The following is an 18,875-nucleotide window of genomic DNA, read 5'->3' as shown; positions in this document are numbered from 1 at the left end:
AAAGTCAAAATGTGACACGCACTATACATTGTTCGGCGTAAGCTTTAAACTGCGATAAACAAAGGCACGTGAAACTAAATCTCGCTGATTTGCTGTTGTCCTACCGACGCTTGTACTCCTCCGCAAAATAGTTCATGTGATTCCATTATTACTTTTACTATGAAGCTTTATATAAAACTGCTATATTATCAGAAATGACAAAAATATAACACGGACTATCTAATAATACTGTAATCGAGTGTGGCTAATGAAACAATAGAAATAAACACTAAGCATGCACAGTAATTATGGCGCCAACTCAACTGTGGACGGGTGTTCTGCTTTTAAAGTCTGAAAGATGACTGACATGAATCCCGGTTCCGCGAGTGTTGTGGTGAAACACCAACAAGGTAAACCTTTACTTACTAAGCAACAATTGTTTACGAGCGAAATTCAAATACTTTTTTTTTTTATCTTTCGAGTTTCCTTTCTGCTGCTGTTGTAAGTATCTGGACAACACGAGACAGTATTGTCAAAATGCACATGCATAATTTGCTCCTCCCCGTGGGGAGTGGGAGTGATACGTCACTAGCCAATCGTATTTGTGACAAGCGGAAGGATACAAATATTTTGTTTATCGGAGTTTAGAGTTTACGCTGAACAATGTTTTGAAAGGAACATTAAATGATGTTTAGATAAATGTTTTATGCTATTTGGAAAAAATTTTTCTTTGAAATGAACTGGAATTTTAATTTTATTCACTTTTTCTTCAAGTTTAGTTAAATGTTCCTTGCTTTTTCAAAATGAATTTACATTCTACTGTTATTAGTTGAATTAAAATCGATTATTAAACATTAAAATAACATACTAGAAAATTTAAATTTTCGTGCAGTAAAGGACATCTAAATACATTAGAAGATGAAATCAGTAAAATCAAATTATTTTATAGCATAATTACTTATCGAGCGTATGAAACGCATTGAATATCCTAAACCATTCAGCTGTTTTGTTCCTCATCAATATTTCCTCCGATATTTCGAGAAGCATCCTCGGTCAGTTTTCTTCAGAGGCGCACAGAATGGCCTAAGGCCTTTTTACAACACGATCTTCACACTGTTTTTGTCTCTGTAAATATCGTGTTGTAAAAACACCTTAAGCCATTGGCAGCCCTTGAAAAACAGTGACTCAAAATCTCACTCGAAATATCGGAGGAAAGATTGATAGGGAATATAACAGGTAAGTAATTTGAGCTTAAATTCCATTTCATTTCAAAGGTCAAAAATAAATAAATAACTCCGTAAATAGATCGGTGGCTAAGCTGCAAATATTCAATGATGTTAATTTAAGTGTCTCCCAATTTCTTTCCATCGCTTCGTAATTCCTTTCTACAAAAATAGTTCATCATAAATTTCTGAGTCCTAAGTTTATACTTTAAGTAAATAGATTTAAGTATTCACCATACTGTTGATGCGAGCGAAAGGCTTAAAATAATAATAATAATTATTATTATTATAACTTCGAAGATTTTCATCATAGCCTTGACCGACTTCAATCTCCATCTCTATAGAAGCGATTTTTAAACCTCCAAGGAAACATGAGTAAATATATATAACAAAAGATACCCTGAAATATATACTTAAATTTGATATTGAACCCTTTGCTCTCCACTGACCACTACCAAGTAATGAGCTATGACTACCTACCTACTTGTACGACATTCTACCTAGCTTGGAAAACCCGTGTTATATTGATCTTGGAAAATGAACACTCTAGATCAATCAATATGGAAATCTTCAGCTACTCTACAGAGTTTCTGCTTTTACAAAACAGTGCTAGTGTATGCCTTGTTTGTCTTAGATAGATATAGGGATAATTTAAGGTAAGACTTCAAAAACATTTCTTTCAGTTTGTTTTCACATTACGTAAAACCTAAAATTTTGATGGAATCGTTCCCTAATAAATAATAATGATAATAACAATCGTTCTGCTTTCAGCAAATGAAATGAACAGCAGAAAGACAAAAGAAAGTTAAGAAACTAATTAATTTACATTAAAATGCCATTTGGGATTTAAACGGTCAGTATTCTTCATGAATGCAATAACTATTCAGTTTCTTGGTAGTTCGTAATTCTTAAATCAGTATTCATATTCGTAAGTGAACCTGAAAATATGAAAATCTCATTGAAAAAGCACGAGTTTTACATAATGTAAAAACAAATAATAATAATCATAACAAACAACTACTGTGGACGTGGGTGCGGATAGATATATTTCACAATCCGAGCAGAACTCTGCATATATTTGTAGAAATATTTGAAACACACAAGAAAGTATCATAAGCAGGGCTGTATTTACGCATGAACCATAGCCCCGGCCAGTAAGTTTTGGGGTCGCCAAATCTTCTAGGATTTTTTTTTTATTTTCTTATTTCTCTTCAGCAACGACCTTATGTTCGTGAATAATCTAATTAGCTATAATTTTAATAACTGAAACTGAAAAATTATATACTATTTTACCTATTTATTGTATAATTTATTTTTACACTCCCATTTAAATATTGATTACTTCACTCTCAAAATGTATTTACAGATTAATATTGATATTGAGGGGGCGGCAATTTTTCAGTCCCCTGGACAGGTAAAAAAAATTAATATAGCCCTGGATACAGAATAATATATATCACAGTAAGACTAATAATAGTAATAATACTGCAAAAAAGGATTCAATCTTTAAACTTACGTGCATATGAAATGAGATTTCCCCAAAGGATACTGGTATGAAACAGAGTGAAGAAGAACCCAAAAAATCTTGTCGAAATCGCACTTTGGTCCTCTCCTTTCAGTTCAGCGTACAGTTCACTTAGAATCGTGAGATAAGTTCCCTGTGAGCTCCAAAGCACTCCCCCTCCAATGCCAACCAAAATTCCTGCAGGAACAAACGTTGAGAATCGAGGATAGAATTGTACAGCGATGTACGGGACGTAAGTGAGGAGCGAGAAGCAGAGAGCCCATTTGCATCCGAGCAGCTGAATCACTTTGGACGGAAGCAACAGACATGAAATGATAAGCGCTGCATAGGTGGCGGCCATCGATGCCGTCCCAAGACCAGCTTCTGCGTTCACTGAGCTCTGCAAATGTGCGTTACCTAAGTATGCAGTGAACTCAAACATAAAAGCTAAGCTCAATATTAGCACATCCTTCAAGATAACCCATTGCGATAGTCTTGATTCTGTACTGCTGACGTCAGTGGAAGAAGATTTCTTTGGAAGTTGTGATGGTTGCGGCACTGCTCTAGGTATTGCTTGTACTTCCAATATCAGTCCATAATTCACATATCCCCCCTCCTTTCCTCCTTCTTCTGCAGATTTCTCAGATATAGGATGTGATTCGCTCATTTTGTTAGAAAACCTGAAAATATAACAAAAATATGTTAGTTATTAATTAAGAATAACTATATCATATGAAATACAAAAAAAAAAAAAAAAAAGTTTAAATGTAAACCATAAAACAATAGTAAACTTTAGAAACAGTGTTAGATTATCCTGCAAGAATCATAGGCATGGCTTGAAGAGTGAGAAGGTGAATAGTGAAGATGTTATGTACTACTGTACAACACCAGCGCGGATTGTGTTAAAACTAGAATCCAACAGAGTTTACTTGGCTATGGCTATAGTTAGAGCACTAACACGAGGGGCGACTTAATTTGGGAAGCGGGTTGACTTGAGCTCATCTTACATTCAAACATATATATGAACAAACAACTGCAGCTTCAGGGAAGTTCAGCTTTGCTTAAATTTTGAACCAGTGTAGATAGTGAAAAGCGGTTTCGAGCAATCAATTAAGTGTCAAAAATATGTTTCATGTCTTCTCTAATCTCTCTACTAAAACCGGAAGTGGTATAAAAATACTTCCATTTTCAATTTTGAGAAAATATCACGCGATGCAAAGCCAACTCCTTTGGTGTATACTTGCTATCTTTGTCCTTTGTCAGCAACGAGGCTACAAGACCCAGTAGTTTAAAATGGAATCTGAAGCATTGTAGTGTGTTTGACAATTTCTTACCGGGAATTGAACCGGAGGCATCTTGCATCAAATCCAGGTGTACTACCCACTAGACCACCGAGCACAACTTCAGCTATGTGGTAGTAGTCGCTAACCGCAGAGGCACTACATTCAACTTCACAATAACTGTAGATCACCGAATGTCATACAGATAATAAGATCGAGAGTGTAAGGTGGGAGGGATAGGTCCATCGCAAGAGTAATACATATAAATTGCATGGACATTCGGAATGGGAAAAAGAGACCTTCGGGTAGGCCAAGAAGGTTGAAGATAATACCTATAAAGCAAGATCTAAGTCAGGCGGGTAACAGCAATCTATATTACAGATGGTAATTTCAGGACTCATAGTGGTTTGGTCTCTTCTAAATAGTTGAAAAGTGACCAAAAGCACATGAAAAAGTGACCAAAAACTGACCAAAATCTCATCAAAAACTAACTTTAAACTTTGATGTTAAACCTGGGCATAAATTGAATTTTACATTTTTTTAAAATCAAAATAGGGCCGCTGGATAACAGCTGAACTACGTAATGTTTTAAAATGTTAAGATTAAAAATTATTTTACTTAAGTTTGTCAGCTAATAAAATGTTGCATTACTTGAGTTTAGAGGTTCATTATTAATTTCTAACTTTGAACAGTTTTGTTTTTCAACTTTGATGTGGGTGGGGTAAGGCCATGGGCCCCCGAAGAAAATTTTGTAGGAGGACATCTCCCTGGTTGCTATTTTACGTTTCGTATTTTTTATTTGTATTAAGAACATCTTCAGAAATTTAAGTTGTTTTCTTTAGCCAAGAGCGGGCGAGATCCCCATGCTCCCCTTCGGGTACCCATGGGTAAGGCCAAATTTCTATATTTTCATTATGGCCAATAATACAGAACTAAAGTAACGTAATTAATACATAGTATCTAGACTACCATTAACTAGTAATACAATTTTGCCTTGTACAATTGGTTTGTTACAAATTTTGTCTTGGTATCACTCATTCGTAAACATAGGTATGGCTGCTACCAACATTCCGCATACAATGAAAAGTAAACCGTAAACAAGTAAAAATATGTCATTCTCCTTTAACACAATAAAATCTAAGCAAATAATGTGGATTATGTTTATACCAGTATTATGAACTTTTAAAATGTTAATTAGAAATGTTAACTAAAAATGCAGTTGCATACAAAAATGGAATAGAAAGCAGTAACAAAATAAAATGAAATCAAATCTTTAAGTTTTACGTCTCACGATTATGCCAGTTAAGCTAACGGAGATGGTGATGATGAGTGATGAATGAAATGGTGGAATGAAGAAAGTGGGAGGAAACAGGAGAACCCCGAGAAAACCCACGCACACGGTGTTTGTCCACCACAAAGTTCACTTGGCGGGGGCTGGGATCGAACCCAGGACCCCAAGCACCAGAGAAAAGCAGTAACAAGAACGTACGTTAACAGATTTACACATTTTCACATAAGCGTAGCCTTTCTTCATAAATAAGTGAGTTATTAAGGTATCTCTTTTCCTATGCACCATTTTCTGCAAGTCAACGATCGTTTTTGTTCATTTTGCAAATCTTACCTTACTTTCTTCAACCCCAATGCAAAACAAAAATCACATGAAAAAATGACTTTACCCTAAAAAAAAAGTAACTTTTAGTGACCAACTTTTAAAAAAAGTAACTATTAGTTAAAAAAAAAGTGACTTGCTATGAGCCCTGTCATTTTTGCATCATTGTCCACAGACTGAAGCTCACTCTCGCTCATCTCAGGGACCTCCCACTGGTTCGGGTTCGTGCTCTAAACAAGACTCGCGTTTAGTAACCTCTTTGGAGGTCACATTCTCTTGAACCTGAGCTCGGGCTTTTTATTCACAATAACGCTTGCTAAATATGCTCTGTAAAAATATAAGCCTGACTTACAAATGCTAGAAAGAAAACAATCGTTTATGGCCTTAAAAACTGCAAAACTGTGGCTTAAAACTTTTTTTTTTTTTTTTTGTCGTTTAACCTGTAAGTACTCGCCTCCTTTTAATGACACTAGTAGTAGCGCGGGGGTCCAGTAGACCCCCAAATTGATATTTGTTTTATTACAATAAAAATATATATATATTTTTAAATAATTAAGACAATGTAGCGTAACTCTAGCCATGTTTTTAAAAGTATTTGCTACAATCAGATTTTTTGAACTCATTTTGAGATATTTTTTTAAATATTTATTCATCAGGATTTCTGGCTAGCAACACAAAAGTTACCTGATTGGGGGGTCTGTGAACACCTCGCGCGAGTACTTAAGGGTAACAAACCTGCAAGTTATGTTTTCCCTTGCGAAGAGAAATTTCCCGAGTCCCGTGGAAAAAACTAGTTAACTCAAGATCTCAAACAATATTTCAGTGTTACATACTTCATAGTATAAAAGCTATAAATCGATAAAGGGAATGTACGAACACAACGAAGAGCATTTATGAACGTTTAAATGAGTTGATTTTGAGTTTAACGTTCCTTTCAGCAGCGAAGCTATATGAGACGGGACCTACTGATTAACGTGAAAATCCGAACCACATGAGCTTCCGCCGGGAATCGAACCCGGGTCTCCCATACCAAATGCGCGTACGCTAACCGTTTAGCCATGAAGAAGCTCAATTATGAACGTTTAAACATATGTACGTCATTATACAATATCCTCTAATAATAATAAATATCGTTTAAGTGTTGTTGTATGACACCTTTCGTTGTCCTCTCGTGACAGAAAGAGTACGATAACTTTTTGATGAAATTAACGTACAAATTTACAAAACAAGACAAGAAGGGCTTTTTGAGTTCATCCTAATAATAATAATAATAATAATAATAATAATAATAATAATAATAATAATAATAATAATAATAATAATAATAATAACGTAATTTCATCGAAATGGTCTAAAGAAAGAATATTTTAAGTTAGCAAGAGAGAGAGAGAACAATGGAAAGACATCCGAACCCTACACTGCTTTTTCTTTCCTTTGGTTTGTTTTCAATGCTTGTATGAAAATTCTTGAAAACTAACAACAAAAATGCACTATCATTGCTAAATAATACTCGCATATAAGATGGCAATATACATATACAGGTGTAAATCAAGAGAAGAGCTTTCGAAAGTGTTAAACTGGAATGGATTTATTTGAACTTAACGTTCTTAAGGTATATGAGCTCAGGCCCGCAACTAGCCACAGTGGTTTGGGGGGGGCATAAATGTGTTAGGGGGCCAAAGTAATTAAAAATTATCTTACAAATATCTAAATTATGATTTTTGTATTGAGGTCTGGAGGGGCTACGAAAATTTTAGGGGGGAGGGTAGGCCCCCCCGCTGGTTTCGGGCCTGTATGAGTTCTGAGCCAAACGGAAAGAGGCCACAGAGATATATGACACGGAATCCTACTGTTTGAGTTCTTTATACGTACTTCGTGTTTCAGTTAAAAAAAAAAAAAAAAAAACTTTTCCAGCTTAGCGTCCGACATTACACCTGTTAGACAAAGGAGGGGGGGGTGATTAAGACAAGTGAATCATGATGGAAGAATTGGTGCAATGATAATGTGGAAGGAAACGGGAGCACTCCGAGAAAGTCCACAGACAGGGTGTTGTCCATCCCAAACTTACTTGGCCGCCAAGTGACCCATGCACCAGAGTATGCTCCCAAGCCACCGTGCTCCCCCCCCCCTCCCCAAGTGTTTCAGAAAGGTCTGAATTCCTACTCGGGTCAGTATCCACAGAAAACAGGCGTGTTTTAGTAATTGTTTAAAGAAAAAAATGAAATGAAATGAAATCTTTGAGTTTTAGGTCCCACGATTATGCCGGTTAGGCTAAAGGAGACGATGATGATGAGTAATGAATGAAATGGTGGAATGAAGAAAGTGGGAGGAAACGGGAGAACCCCGAGAAAACCCACGCACACGGTGTTTGTCCACCACAAGGTTCACTTGGCGGGGGCTGGGATCGAACCCGGGACCCCAAGCACCAGAGGTGAACGCTCTACCACTGAGTCACGTCCGAAATAGGTATTTGTTACCATGAGAGTTTTATATGAAAACTTAATGCGTTATAATTTTGTTATATATGTTACTTTTTAGGAATAAATAAACTCCTAATAGGCAGGAAAATGTTATTTCAAAATTAGTTGCAATGATGTTTAATTAATTGACAGGCAGTTGTACTTTTTTTCGAAAATAAGTGCAAAAGGCTCGCGCGCTATCCACTAGACCAGCGGGAATGACTATTGTGTTGCAGGACAGCACTCACTTTACTCTGTACCAAAGGCGTACGCAAAAAAAAAAAAAAAAAAAAAAAAGGTGCAAGAGAATTTGTGTTAAAAAGAAAAGGGTGAAAAACCAAACAAGTCTTATTGAAGATAGTCTAAAGCTGAGAATACCTTTCACCAGTAAGTTATAATAATTTTGCCCTTAAAGCGAGACAAAAAGTATATTTTAAATTTCAGACGGGACGAGAAACATTAGTCTACAATTCTCCCCAGCCTTAGATCTCAAAGACTACGTGATTCATAGTATGACTATAAATTGATTATTCTCGAATAAAATGTATAAATTGATAAAATGATGGTGGGAACACAATGAACATTTATCAACCAATGACGGATCTAGAAGGTAAAAAGGGGGGGGGGGAAGACAGGACCCACACTATGATAGGTATATCATGAGTTTACTATAAACTTATTTTTGTCACTCAAAAAACTGGGGAGATTGGGCCCTCACCGACCCCGGGTTAGATCCGCCACTGCAACGTTCAAAGATACGCAAGTCATTACACACTATGCTTCAATAATAAATATGAATCAAATATTATTACACCATACCCTTCGTAACTGTCTCGTGACATGGAAACGTTATAACTTCTCTATGATTTAAAAAAAAAAAAAAAGTAGGAGCATAAATTTCAGGACCTTGGAAAAGAAAGAGCTAACTCGAAAACTCGATTTTTTTTCCCTCGCATCGGACAGCTCTGGACAACACACAGATACCGCGTTTTGCCCTGGTTTCCCCTTAGTTTTCTCACAGTTTCCAGATAAACAAAGACTCACTTATGCTATCTTAATGTAGTTGCAAAACTTTCAGCTTGATTTCCCAACACCCCAACTTCAGGATTCGCCTTTTCTCTTCCAAGGTCCTGATTTTGAACACAAATTTACAAAACGAAACGAAACTAGACGATAACTACTTATTTCTCGTGGGGACTGCATTTCTTTAATGCCGACAATAGTCTATTCTTTGCATTTCCTTCAAAATCAGGACTGCATTGGGATAATTACATAGATCTGTTCAATTAACGTTTCCGTCGCTTCCTAGAAATTTAAAAATAACAGAAATGAACTTCAATGAAGGTCGTCACCTCGATACATGAAAGAATGTCGCCTCAAGAAATACTACCGAGTAAATGCGGATGAAGAGCCCTTGGACAAATTAAAAGGAACTGAGCAAGAGCTCAAAGGTGAAAATGTATCAATTCCCGTGTTCTGGCGAGCTTTTTAATATGCTCCAGTTATATTCACGAAAATAGAAAGAGTTGTTGTTAGAGTTTTAAAAATGTGTTGTACTATCAAATAGATAATTATCAATTGAAAACTCGAAAAAATACCTTGCTATCATCTGTAATCGATATTTGTGATTGCTTCCAAAATGCATTAAATTAGAATATACTTAATAACATATCTCCCATTCGAAAGTGATCAATAATTTCTTTGTTCGAATTATTGGGTGTAAAGTTAAAGTGTTGTAAAGCTTCGCACTGCTGCGTGAAGTAATAAGATACTCCCTTTTCCTGTCAAAATCTATTAGTTAAAAAAAAAAAAAAAAAAAAAAAAACTACTGTGAATTGTAGAAGTATCTTATTTTAACTTTAGAAGAGAAAATAGCTTATTCAAAACTTGTCTCCCACTATATATTAATCCTCTGAACACTTCACCTTCTCGTCAAGATGTATACACTAAATCATTGCAAGCAGATATATCCCCAGACATTTCTTTCCCAGGGATTCCAAATTAAGTGTGAATAATACAATATATAAGATTAAATAACACGTCAAAAATTATGCACAAATTTACATAGAAATTACAATTTTAAAGCTAACCCGGACCCTCCAATTATCTCTGATTGCAATTAGAATTCAAAATTCATTTCTTTGTGAATCAAATTATCCCAATTGCAAATATTTTTATTGAGAATTTATGCTTCTTATTAACATGATATTATGAACACTGATTCTATAGCCTCTAAGCGACTAAACTGAAAGCCAATACCAAAAATTCTGTTCAGACTCTAACTCTGTACTTTCTCCTCAGAGGAGCCTTTACTCACTTCCTGTTTTAATGTATCCAATTAATTGTCTTTGTTCATTATTAGGAAGAGGATTAAGTGAAAACAACCCTACATTTTTCGCAGTTTAACCATTAATTTAGTAGAGATTTGTAGAACATTTTGCTAACATGACTAGTACTCTGAAAAACATTATGTGAATAATGTTCTGTATGTGTGTTGTTATTGAAATTTTGTCAGCTTACTTTCGCCTCTTTACAGAAAGACAAAAAAAAAAAAAAAAAAAAAAAAAATCACTAAGAAATATTGATTATCATTACGTTTATTGTATTATAAAATTAAGACGGAAGAATCAGACACTTTTAAAGCATCTTTATATATACATGTAACTAAAAGTTTTTAGTTACAGGACTGCAGTGATACGCTACTGGACATTATTATTATTATTATTATTATTATTATTATTATTATTATTATTATTATTATTATTATTAATGCCCTGAAATGTATGCAACTTTTAAACCAATATGAACCAATCTCGTGCCTTTCTCTAGATATTCTTTCGAGAAACAACGACCAAGCATGATTATGGATTAGTTTAGAAACTATGCATGACTTAATTTCAGTTTCTATGTGCCATTGAATATTTATACTCGTTCTTTCGAGTCAGATTTTAATGCCTATTTCTTGAATTATAATTGTCTATTTGCATGCCTATGTTTTAAGTATCTTAACATCAGATATCTAGTAATGAAATGCTGCAAGAATCATCTAGTTACTCACCTCTTGACCTGACAAAAACTTCCCGCGCTTTCTTTACTTGAAGACAGCTCGACGAATAAGGCTAACCAAAGACACTTGCACCCTCGGCAGATACGGTATTGCACCCTTTTCACGTCACGAACTCAACACAAATGAAAGAGGGAGATGCGGATGCTTGGCCTAATATTAGCAAATCCCATAACCTGTTGGAGCTGAGCTATTGAATGCAACCCCCCGGGGCAAAAACAACGCTCACCTGCAAAATTGATAAGAATCTCAATCACATGAACAGTGACAGGCAAAGTCCAATTTCTATTGAGAACCCAAGGAAATGATCACGTCTTTACCTGTAACATATGTTGTCAAAGGTTAGTTAAAGAGTTTTTAAAATAGTCATAACTAGAGATGTAATTAATTCGCTTGGTTCATTTTCACTTTCGAGCAATTTAGTCTGTCCTTGTGGTCGTAACAAGTTGCTCACATTCCTTCCAGCGATATTGTTTCCGTGGATTAGGGGAGAACTTGACCTTGACCTATACAAGTTACTTCTTGTTATTTTAAGATTTATTGGAACTGACAGAATTTGTTTTATGCAAACAAGAGATACGTAATCACCCCAGAGAAATACTGACTTTGAAAAAGAATATAAAGAATACGGCAGTGGCGTACGCAGAATTTCATTAAGGGGGGGAGTTCTTATATCCCCTCAAAACATACACGATTTTTGTATACAGGGTGTTTCAGAGGGAAAGGCCAATACTTTGAAAAGTGATTCTAACAAGGGAACCTTCCGAAAATGATAGTTGCAGTGAAAGATGTGGCCTATGCCAATTGAAAGAGCTGTAACAGAGATGAGCATTCCCAAAAAATTAGCTGCCCATAGCAATAGGTTCAAGAAATATAAGAGGTGGAAGTTCGGTAAACAGCAAGGTTGGACAAGGGAAAAAAGTGCAAATTCCGCAAAAAAGGGGGCACGGCGAAATACAATGCTGACAAGTGATGTATAGAAAGAGACTTGCCACAATAGGGAACAAATGAAGGCCACCAGTAGGGTTAACAGTGTTGCCAACTGCAATAAAAAGTACATGTTTTGCAAAGAGCACTATATGAAGTGAGTGCAATATTTAGTGTCATGTAGAACATAAGATATGACGTGTATAATCAGTCGTACAATCTAACAAAAGAAAATGGAAAAAAACAGAAGTACGAAAAATACGGAAAAGACGGAGTTGGCCATAATGCGCCACATTTGATCACGAGCTGTGCATATTAAAATGAACAAAACAAGAAAGCACCAACTATGCAGGAAACCGACGTATCTAGAGTCGAAAAGAAAAACGAGTTCCAAAGTTGTCAGCACTGGCCATGAAAATCCAGACAATTCTAATAGAGTTAGGCCACTCGCTTCACAAAAAGAAAATTCCGGCAAGAGGCATTAGCCTTCGCATAATTTGTACATGCTCGTCCACAATGTACGTGCAATTGTTCGATGAGACAATGGTCCAAACAGAAGATACATTTGCAGTGAGCACAGCGGAATACTGCCAATCCGTCACACATGATACAATGATCGCCTGTGAATGTCTCGAAACAGTACTCTAGAGGTGTCGGAACCTTTGGTGGTCTTTCTATCGCATATCCACACCTGTAGAAAGCAAATATAATCAAAGGGTTGATCTGCTGTGTGTTGCAGTCTGCAGTACTATCACCGCCTATATGATATATCCAGAGTGTCCCACCTAACTCTGTGACTGAAATAGTTTCAAAGCGAAAAAAATGTGACATATCCAGTTGTGCAGGAATGTACCCATGTCAGCGGGCGACAAACTTCTATGAGACGCAAGTGCCCCCAAGTCCCCCATCATAGGGTCCCAGGGGCCAACTTCAAAATTTCAAATAGCACAATCGGTCGAGTTATATTTATTTCGATAAATCATGGAATATGCAACAACGCATATCAGAAATATTTACTATATGGGCTTTCAAAATGGCCGCCAAAAATATCTGGTCGGTGACAACAACAACGTGCTTTTTTAGCGGCCATTTTGAAACCCGTGCTTCATATGGCAAATGTTTCTTATAGGCGGTGTTGTATCTATCCAGAGAAATATCATCCTCCCCCTGTTCCCATTTGAAATGTTGCGGTTGATCCCTCGAACCTTATGATGGGGACCCTGGGGGACTTGCTTCTTACAAAGTTTTCTTGGCCCTCGACATGAGTACATTCCTGTGCAATTGGATTTGCATCTCCTTTCGCTTCGCAGCAATTTGAGATCACAATGTTCGATGTCATGTTAAGACACAACACATATTTGTGGCTGCCATTTTGAGAAACATGCTTCATATAGCAAATATTTCCTATATGTGTTGTTGCACATTCCATGATCTATCGAGAGAGGTACCACTCGGTCCCTGTTGTCATTTGAAAGTTTGAAGTTGGCTCCTGGGGCCCTATGATGGGGATCCTGGGGGCACTTGCTTCTCACAGACTTTTATCACCCCCTGACATTGGTACATTCCTGCACAACTGGATCCGTCACATTTTTGTTCGTTTCTCAAATCCTTCAGGTCACAAAGTTTGGTGGGACACCCTGTATATTCCTACATACGACCCAACCATGACATAATGTTTACATCTATTATCGGTTGTTGGCTCAACCCAACCATTTGATGTTTCCCGACTTGACATTGCCTCAATCACCCTAGCATTGATGCATTCCGAGTGATGCCTGTTGCCGGAATTTTCTTTTTGTGAAGCGAGTGGCCTAACTATATTAGAATTGTCTGGATTTTCATGGCCAGTGCTGACAACTTTGGAACTCGTTTTTCTTTTCGACTCTAGGTACGTCGGTTTCCTTCATAGTTGGTGCTTCTTGTTTTGTTCATTCTAATATGCACAGCTCGTGATCAAATGTGGCGCATTATGGCCAACTTCGTCTTTTCCGTATTTTTCGTACTTCTGTTTTTTCTATTCTCTTTTGTTAGATTGTACGACTGATTATACACGTCATATCTTATGTTCTACATGACACTAAATATTGCACTCACTTCATATAGTGCTCTTTGCAAAACATGTACTTTTTATTGCAGTTGGCAACACTGTTAACCCTACTGGTGGCCTTCATTTGTTCCCTATTGTGGCAAGTCTCTTTCTATACATCACTTGTCAGCATTGTATTTCGCCGTGCCCCCTTTTTTTGCGGAATTTGCACTTTTTCCCCTTGTCCAACCTTGCTGTTTACCGAACTTCCACCTCTTATATTTCTTGAACCTATTGCTATGGGCAGCTAATTTTTTGGGAATGCTCATCTCTGTTACAGCTCTTTCAATTGGCATAGGTCACATCTTTCACTGCAACTATCATTTTCAGAAGGTTCCCTTGTAAGAAGCAAGAGACTTCACATAAGCATTAGTCCTATTCTCAACGATTTAAGAGCTACATGTTATTAACCGTTTTTGAACTTACGTTGCTTAGTGCCCACCCTGTGGTTATTCTACAGAAGTAATACAGCGCATTTCAAAGGTAATGGGATGGCTTTTCCAACGGTATGCATAATGTGGCAATGGTATCTTTGGAAGGGAGGTTATTGAGGGACATTTGGGGAAGATTAGAACCTATTTTGAGAGTGCCTAAGAAAATTGAATATCAGCACCAGTGGCGTAACTAAAGGCTTGGGGGCCTCCCCGCGAACAGCGTGAAGTGGGGCCCCTTCTCTATGTCTCACTTCATGATTTGGGGCCCCCTGATGGTTTGAGGTCCCCTGCAATGCGGGGTCTGCGGAGCCCTTATTTACGCCGCTGATCAGCACTAATTCCAAGCTTTCCCTTAATAACTTCCCAGAGAAATCATTGCCACAAATTACATAGCTTGGGAAAGACTATTCCATCACCTTTCAAATGCGCTATGCCTTACTCCTGTAGAATATGTACAGACCAAGCAATAAATGATATAAAGTAAAAAGTGGTTCACAGCCTGGCTCTCAAGTCGTTGAGGAAAGAACAATGTTCATATAACTTTTTGGCTTAGAATCACCCAAAGCATTGTTCTCTCCTTCTAAAACACACTGTAAGTTATAATATAGTGTTCATTTTTATCATAATATATTGTTTAAGAGAGTTAAACGCCGAAACTTTCCGTTGCGTAAGGCACTGATACGTAGTTAATTAGGCATCTAAGCAATAATATAGGCAATAGTGAAACAGGCAAACAAATCACAATTAATTTTTAATTGAAATTGAAGCTAATACTCCCAAAATGACCTTGAGCACCTTCATTTTTATCATCCCTCTAACGTGAACAAAAAGAGTCATTTTGCATTCGCGCAACATCCGATCTATGGTCATTAAAAAGCTTCCTCTCGGCTAAGCGGTTAGCGTACGCGCCCTTGGCGTGGGAGATCCGGGTTCGATTCCCGGTGGGAGCTCATGTGGTTCGGACTCCACGTTAAGCTGTACGTCCACGTCTCACACAGCCTCGCTGCTGAAAGGGATACTAAAATCAAATCAAATGTAGTCGTTTACAATACTTATAAAATGTATTCAAATCACAGATATTAATTATAGCTAGCATAAGCGAGCTTCCAGCATTTACTCATCACGTATTTGCGGGTCTCTATCCATTCTTCGATAAGTTCGGATAAGCCATCACTTTTGTAGTGGAGGGTCAAGAGAGTTAATTCTCGTCCTCTTTTATGAATTTTGTTTCAAGATAAATTTAGTTTTTAAAAAATGTCATGAAACATGACGTATTAATTTTGAATTATTCCTTTTGGTTGATTGAAGAGTAACGTTACCCAAACCTGAAACTTAAATATAATAATAATAATAATAATAATAATAATAATAATAATAATAATAATAATAATAATAAATCACAAAGCATCTTCCGAGTAGCTGTTTCTTGTTAACATCCCCTTGTCTAGCAACACGTCGTTTCTGTTTTTTTTTTTCTTCCTTTAGACATCTTTTACTGATTCCGAAACAGCATTGTCCGAAACACACCAAATATGCTCAAACCAACGTCTTCTGCGCGTTTTTTTTTTTTTTTATTGCTTTCACGTTTGTAGCGCGTTGTGATTAGCCATCCACATTTAAATACATGGTCAGCCTATTCCAAGTGTACGCATGAGGAATAAAAACACGTTGCGAACACATCGAGAGGCCGTGCACTAAGCTCGAAGACCAAGATCATTGTTGACCAGCTTTGAATTTCCTACGAGGTACTATTGCCAGGACCGGCTCTATCATATGTGCAACACGTGCATTTGCACGGGGCTCCAAAATCTGTCATAACTATATTATTTAAAATAAACATTTATTAACGGAAACAGACTTCATGATAATGGTAGTTAAATTTACTGAGCTGACTTTCTATTTGAATACTACATTCATAAATCATGTTTAGATCGCATTAGTTTAAGGTCACATGGACAGTACTAAAGCAAATGGTCAAACAAATCCCAGCATGAATTGCTTGACTGTTGTCAAATACAAGAACTCAATTCTCGAACAGTAGCGAATACCTGTTCCATTTAGTTAGTTATCAGAGTTTTGGTATGAAAACTAGTCTTGTCTTTGTCACAAACAAGTTCCTTATCATTGAAGATGGAAACAACATTTAAAAAAATGTAGAAGCAAAATCAAGAAATAAAGATAAAAGAATTAGTTGCACTGGAATTGTAAACTGATATATTGAAATTGAAGCTCGATATTGAATTATATAAAAAGGACCACCATCTTTCATCTGCGGGTATGTTTGCTTTATTTTTCACAAACATAATACACCAGGCCTGTCCATGAATTGGCTCCCGGAGCCAAAGCGTGAGCGGGCACGAGCGAAGATAAGAACAGGTGAGCACAGGTGCTGCTAGCTTCGCTTCTTCCACTGCATCCGATAAGTGTTGCCAACCACACATGATGGCGAAAAACCCATGGCCAAGCCTGGCCAGAAATTCGCACGATGATAAGCATTGTGCAGACGCAAGCGTGAAATGTGCAGGTGTGCTCTCCCCCTCCCCATTTCGAAAGCAGTGACGCGAAAACACTGCAGGAAATAAAATTGGTACGTTTTTTGGTTGAGGAAGACGCATGATAGAGGTTACAGTTAGCGTTGAAGTAACTAACAAATGAACAAGAAAGAAAGAAAGAAAGAAACTAATATTAAACATGTCATCTTACAGACGCAAAAACGACTGCAAAAATCGGAAACGAATTGTTTCAGACCTTTTTAGCTTGCTTACACAATTCGTGACGTTGTATTACATTAGCACTCGGTCTGTAATTTGTCATTCGCTTCACGTTTGCTAAGTTGTAAACGCCTTTCGTTGCTAGATTGATAGGAGAACGATGGGTTGAAAATAATAATAATAATAATAATAATAATAATAATAATAATAATAATAATAATAATAATAATAATAATAATAATAATAATAATAATAATAATACGCATTATTATTATTATTATTATTATTATTATTATTATTATTATTATTATTATTATTATTATTATTATTATTATTATTATTATTCGGACCAAAGAGGGATGAAAATGGGGATTGGAGGAAATTCATAACTAGGAATTGCATAGTTTATACCGCTCACCTAACATTATTAGGGTTATGAAGTGTAGAAGGCTCAGGTGGGCAGGCCATGTAGCCAGAATGGAAGAAATTAGAATCGCTTTCATAATTTTAACTGAAAACCCAATTGGAAGAAGACCACTAGGAAGACCTAGGCGTAGATGGGAAGACAATATTAAGATGGATCTTGCAGAAATAAGAGTACAGAGTAGAAACTGGATCCAGTTGGCTAAGGACATAAGTTAGTGGAAATAATTTGTAAACGCGGCATTGAACCTTCGGGTTCCATAGACCATAGAGTTAGTTAGTTATTATTATCTAAAAGAAATGTTCAAATGTTGTTAAGAGACAATTACACAGAAGAACCGAGTTTCGACCAAACACTAATTTGCCGGAAGGAAATTCCAGTGCAGTCCAGCCTACTTTAAGCGTTATCCGTGCAACCCACGTTTCATGTTCAAGACATTGGGAATAATTGTTCGTATCATTCAGTTGGAACGTTTCCTTTCGAATTTACGCTATTACAGTAGACCTACGCTATTACAGTAGGCCTACGCTATTACAGTAGGCCTACGCTATTACAGTAGGCCTACAACATTGTGACTTTCAAAATCAGTCAGTAACTATCGAAGAAAGACAAGCTTGTAGCTTCAGTCGTTGAAATGATTTAACATTCTTTTTCACTTTTAACAAGCCACCGGCAAGCAACCAGCCAGGGACAATACATTTTTCCTTATTAAAAAGACACTCCTTGTTAAAAAAAAAAAAAAAAAAAAAAAAAAAACTAATTGCAGTCACTAACGGTCACACTTAAAAATGGAAAATCTCTTTGGCTCTCTTAATATTTTGTTTGATTCTTTGCGATCAAAGTAACTTTAAAAGTGGAGTAAGAAATACTATTCTTCCTATTGATAGTGTAATAGTGGCTTCTAATCTCCACAACCAACCCCTTGCTAAGCCTATTCGTACACACATACATGCATAAGCTAATTTTCTGGAGATATACTTAGATAATTACAAACAAGTGCTACAGTTTTTTTTCTTATCAACAGATTATCTCTTTTCCTAAAAAGCGAAACAACATAATATAACAAACCCACACTCGGATATAACAAACCCACATCCCTCTTTAACAAAAGGAAAGAAAAAAGAAGAAAAGGAACGTACATAGTTTATCATTTGATTGCTGTTACAAGTTTGTAT

At 36.5% G+C, this 18,875-nt stretch overlaps 1 protein-coding gene across 3 annotated transcripts in view; it reads right to left on the bottom strand.

Annotated features, from left to right (window-relative positions):
* The window catches only part of LOC145689828 (UNC93-like protein), a 109,665-nt gene that overhangs the window by 16,818 nt on the left and 73,972 nt on the right, over positions 1-18,875 (bottom strand). For 2 of the 3 annotated variants that reach the window (XM_081764045.1, XM_081764046.1), the window contains exon 2: positions 2,719-3,386. In XM_081764045.1, the coding sequence (XP_081620171.1) occupies positions 2,719-3,373 (655 nt within the window). In that variant the 5' untranslated portion in view covers positions 3,374-3,386. Of the gene's footprint in view, positions 1-2,718; positions 3,387-11,112; positions 11,280-18,875 lie in introns of those variants that run through there. The other variant, XM_081764043.1, reaches the window with a different exon arrangement.

The sequence above is a fragment of the Thermobia domestica genome, chromosome 7, assembly GCF_964235325.1.
Source record: "Thermobia domestica chromosome 7, izTheDome1.hap1.1, whole genome shotgun sequence".
NCBI classification, from domain to species: Eukaryota; Metazoa; Arthropoda; class Insecta; order Zygentoma; family Lepismatidae; genus Thermobia; species Thermobia domestica.
This window is presented reverse-complemented; position numbering and strand designations above follow the sequence as displayed.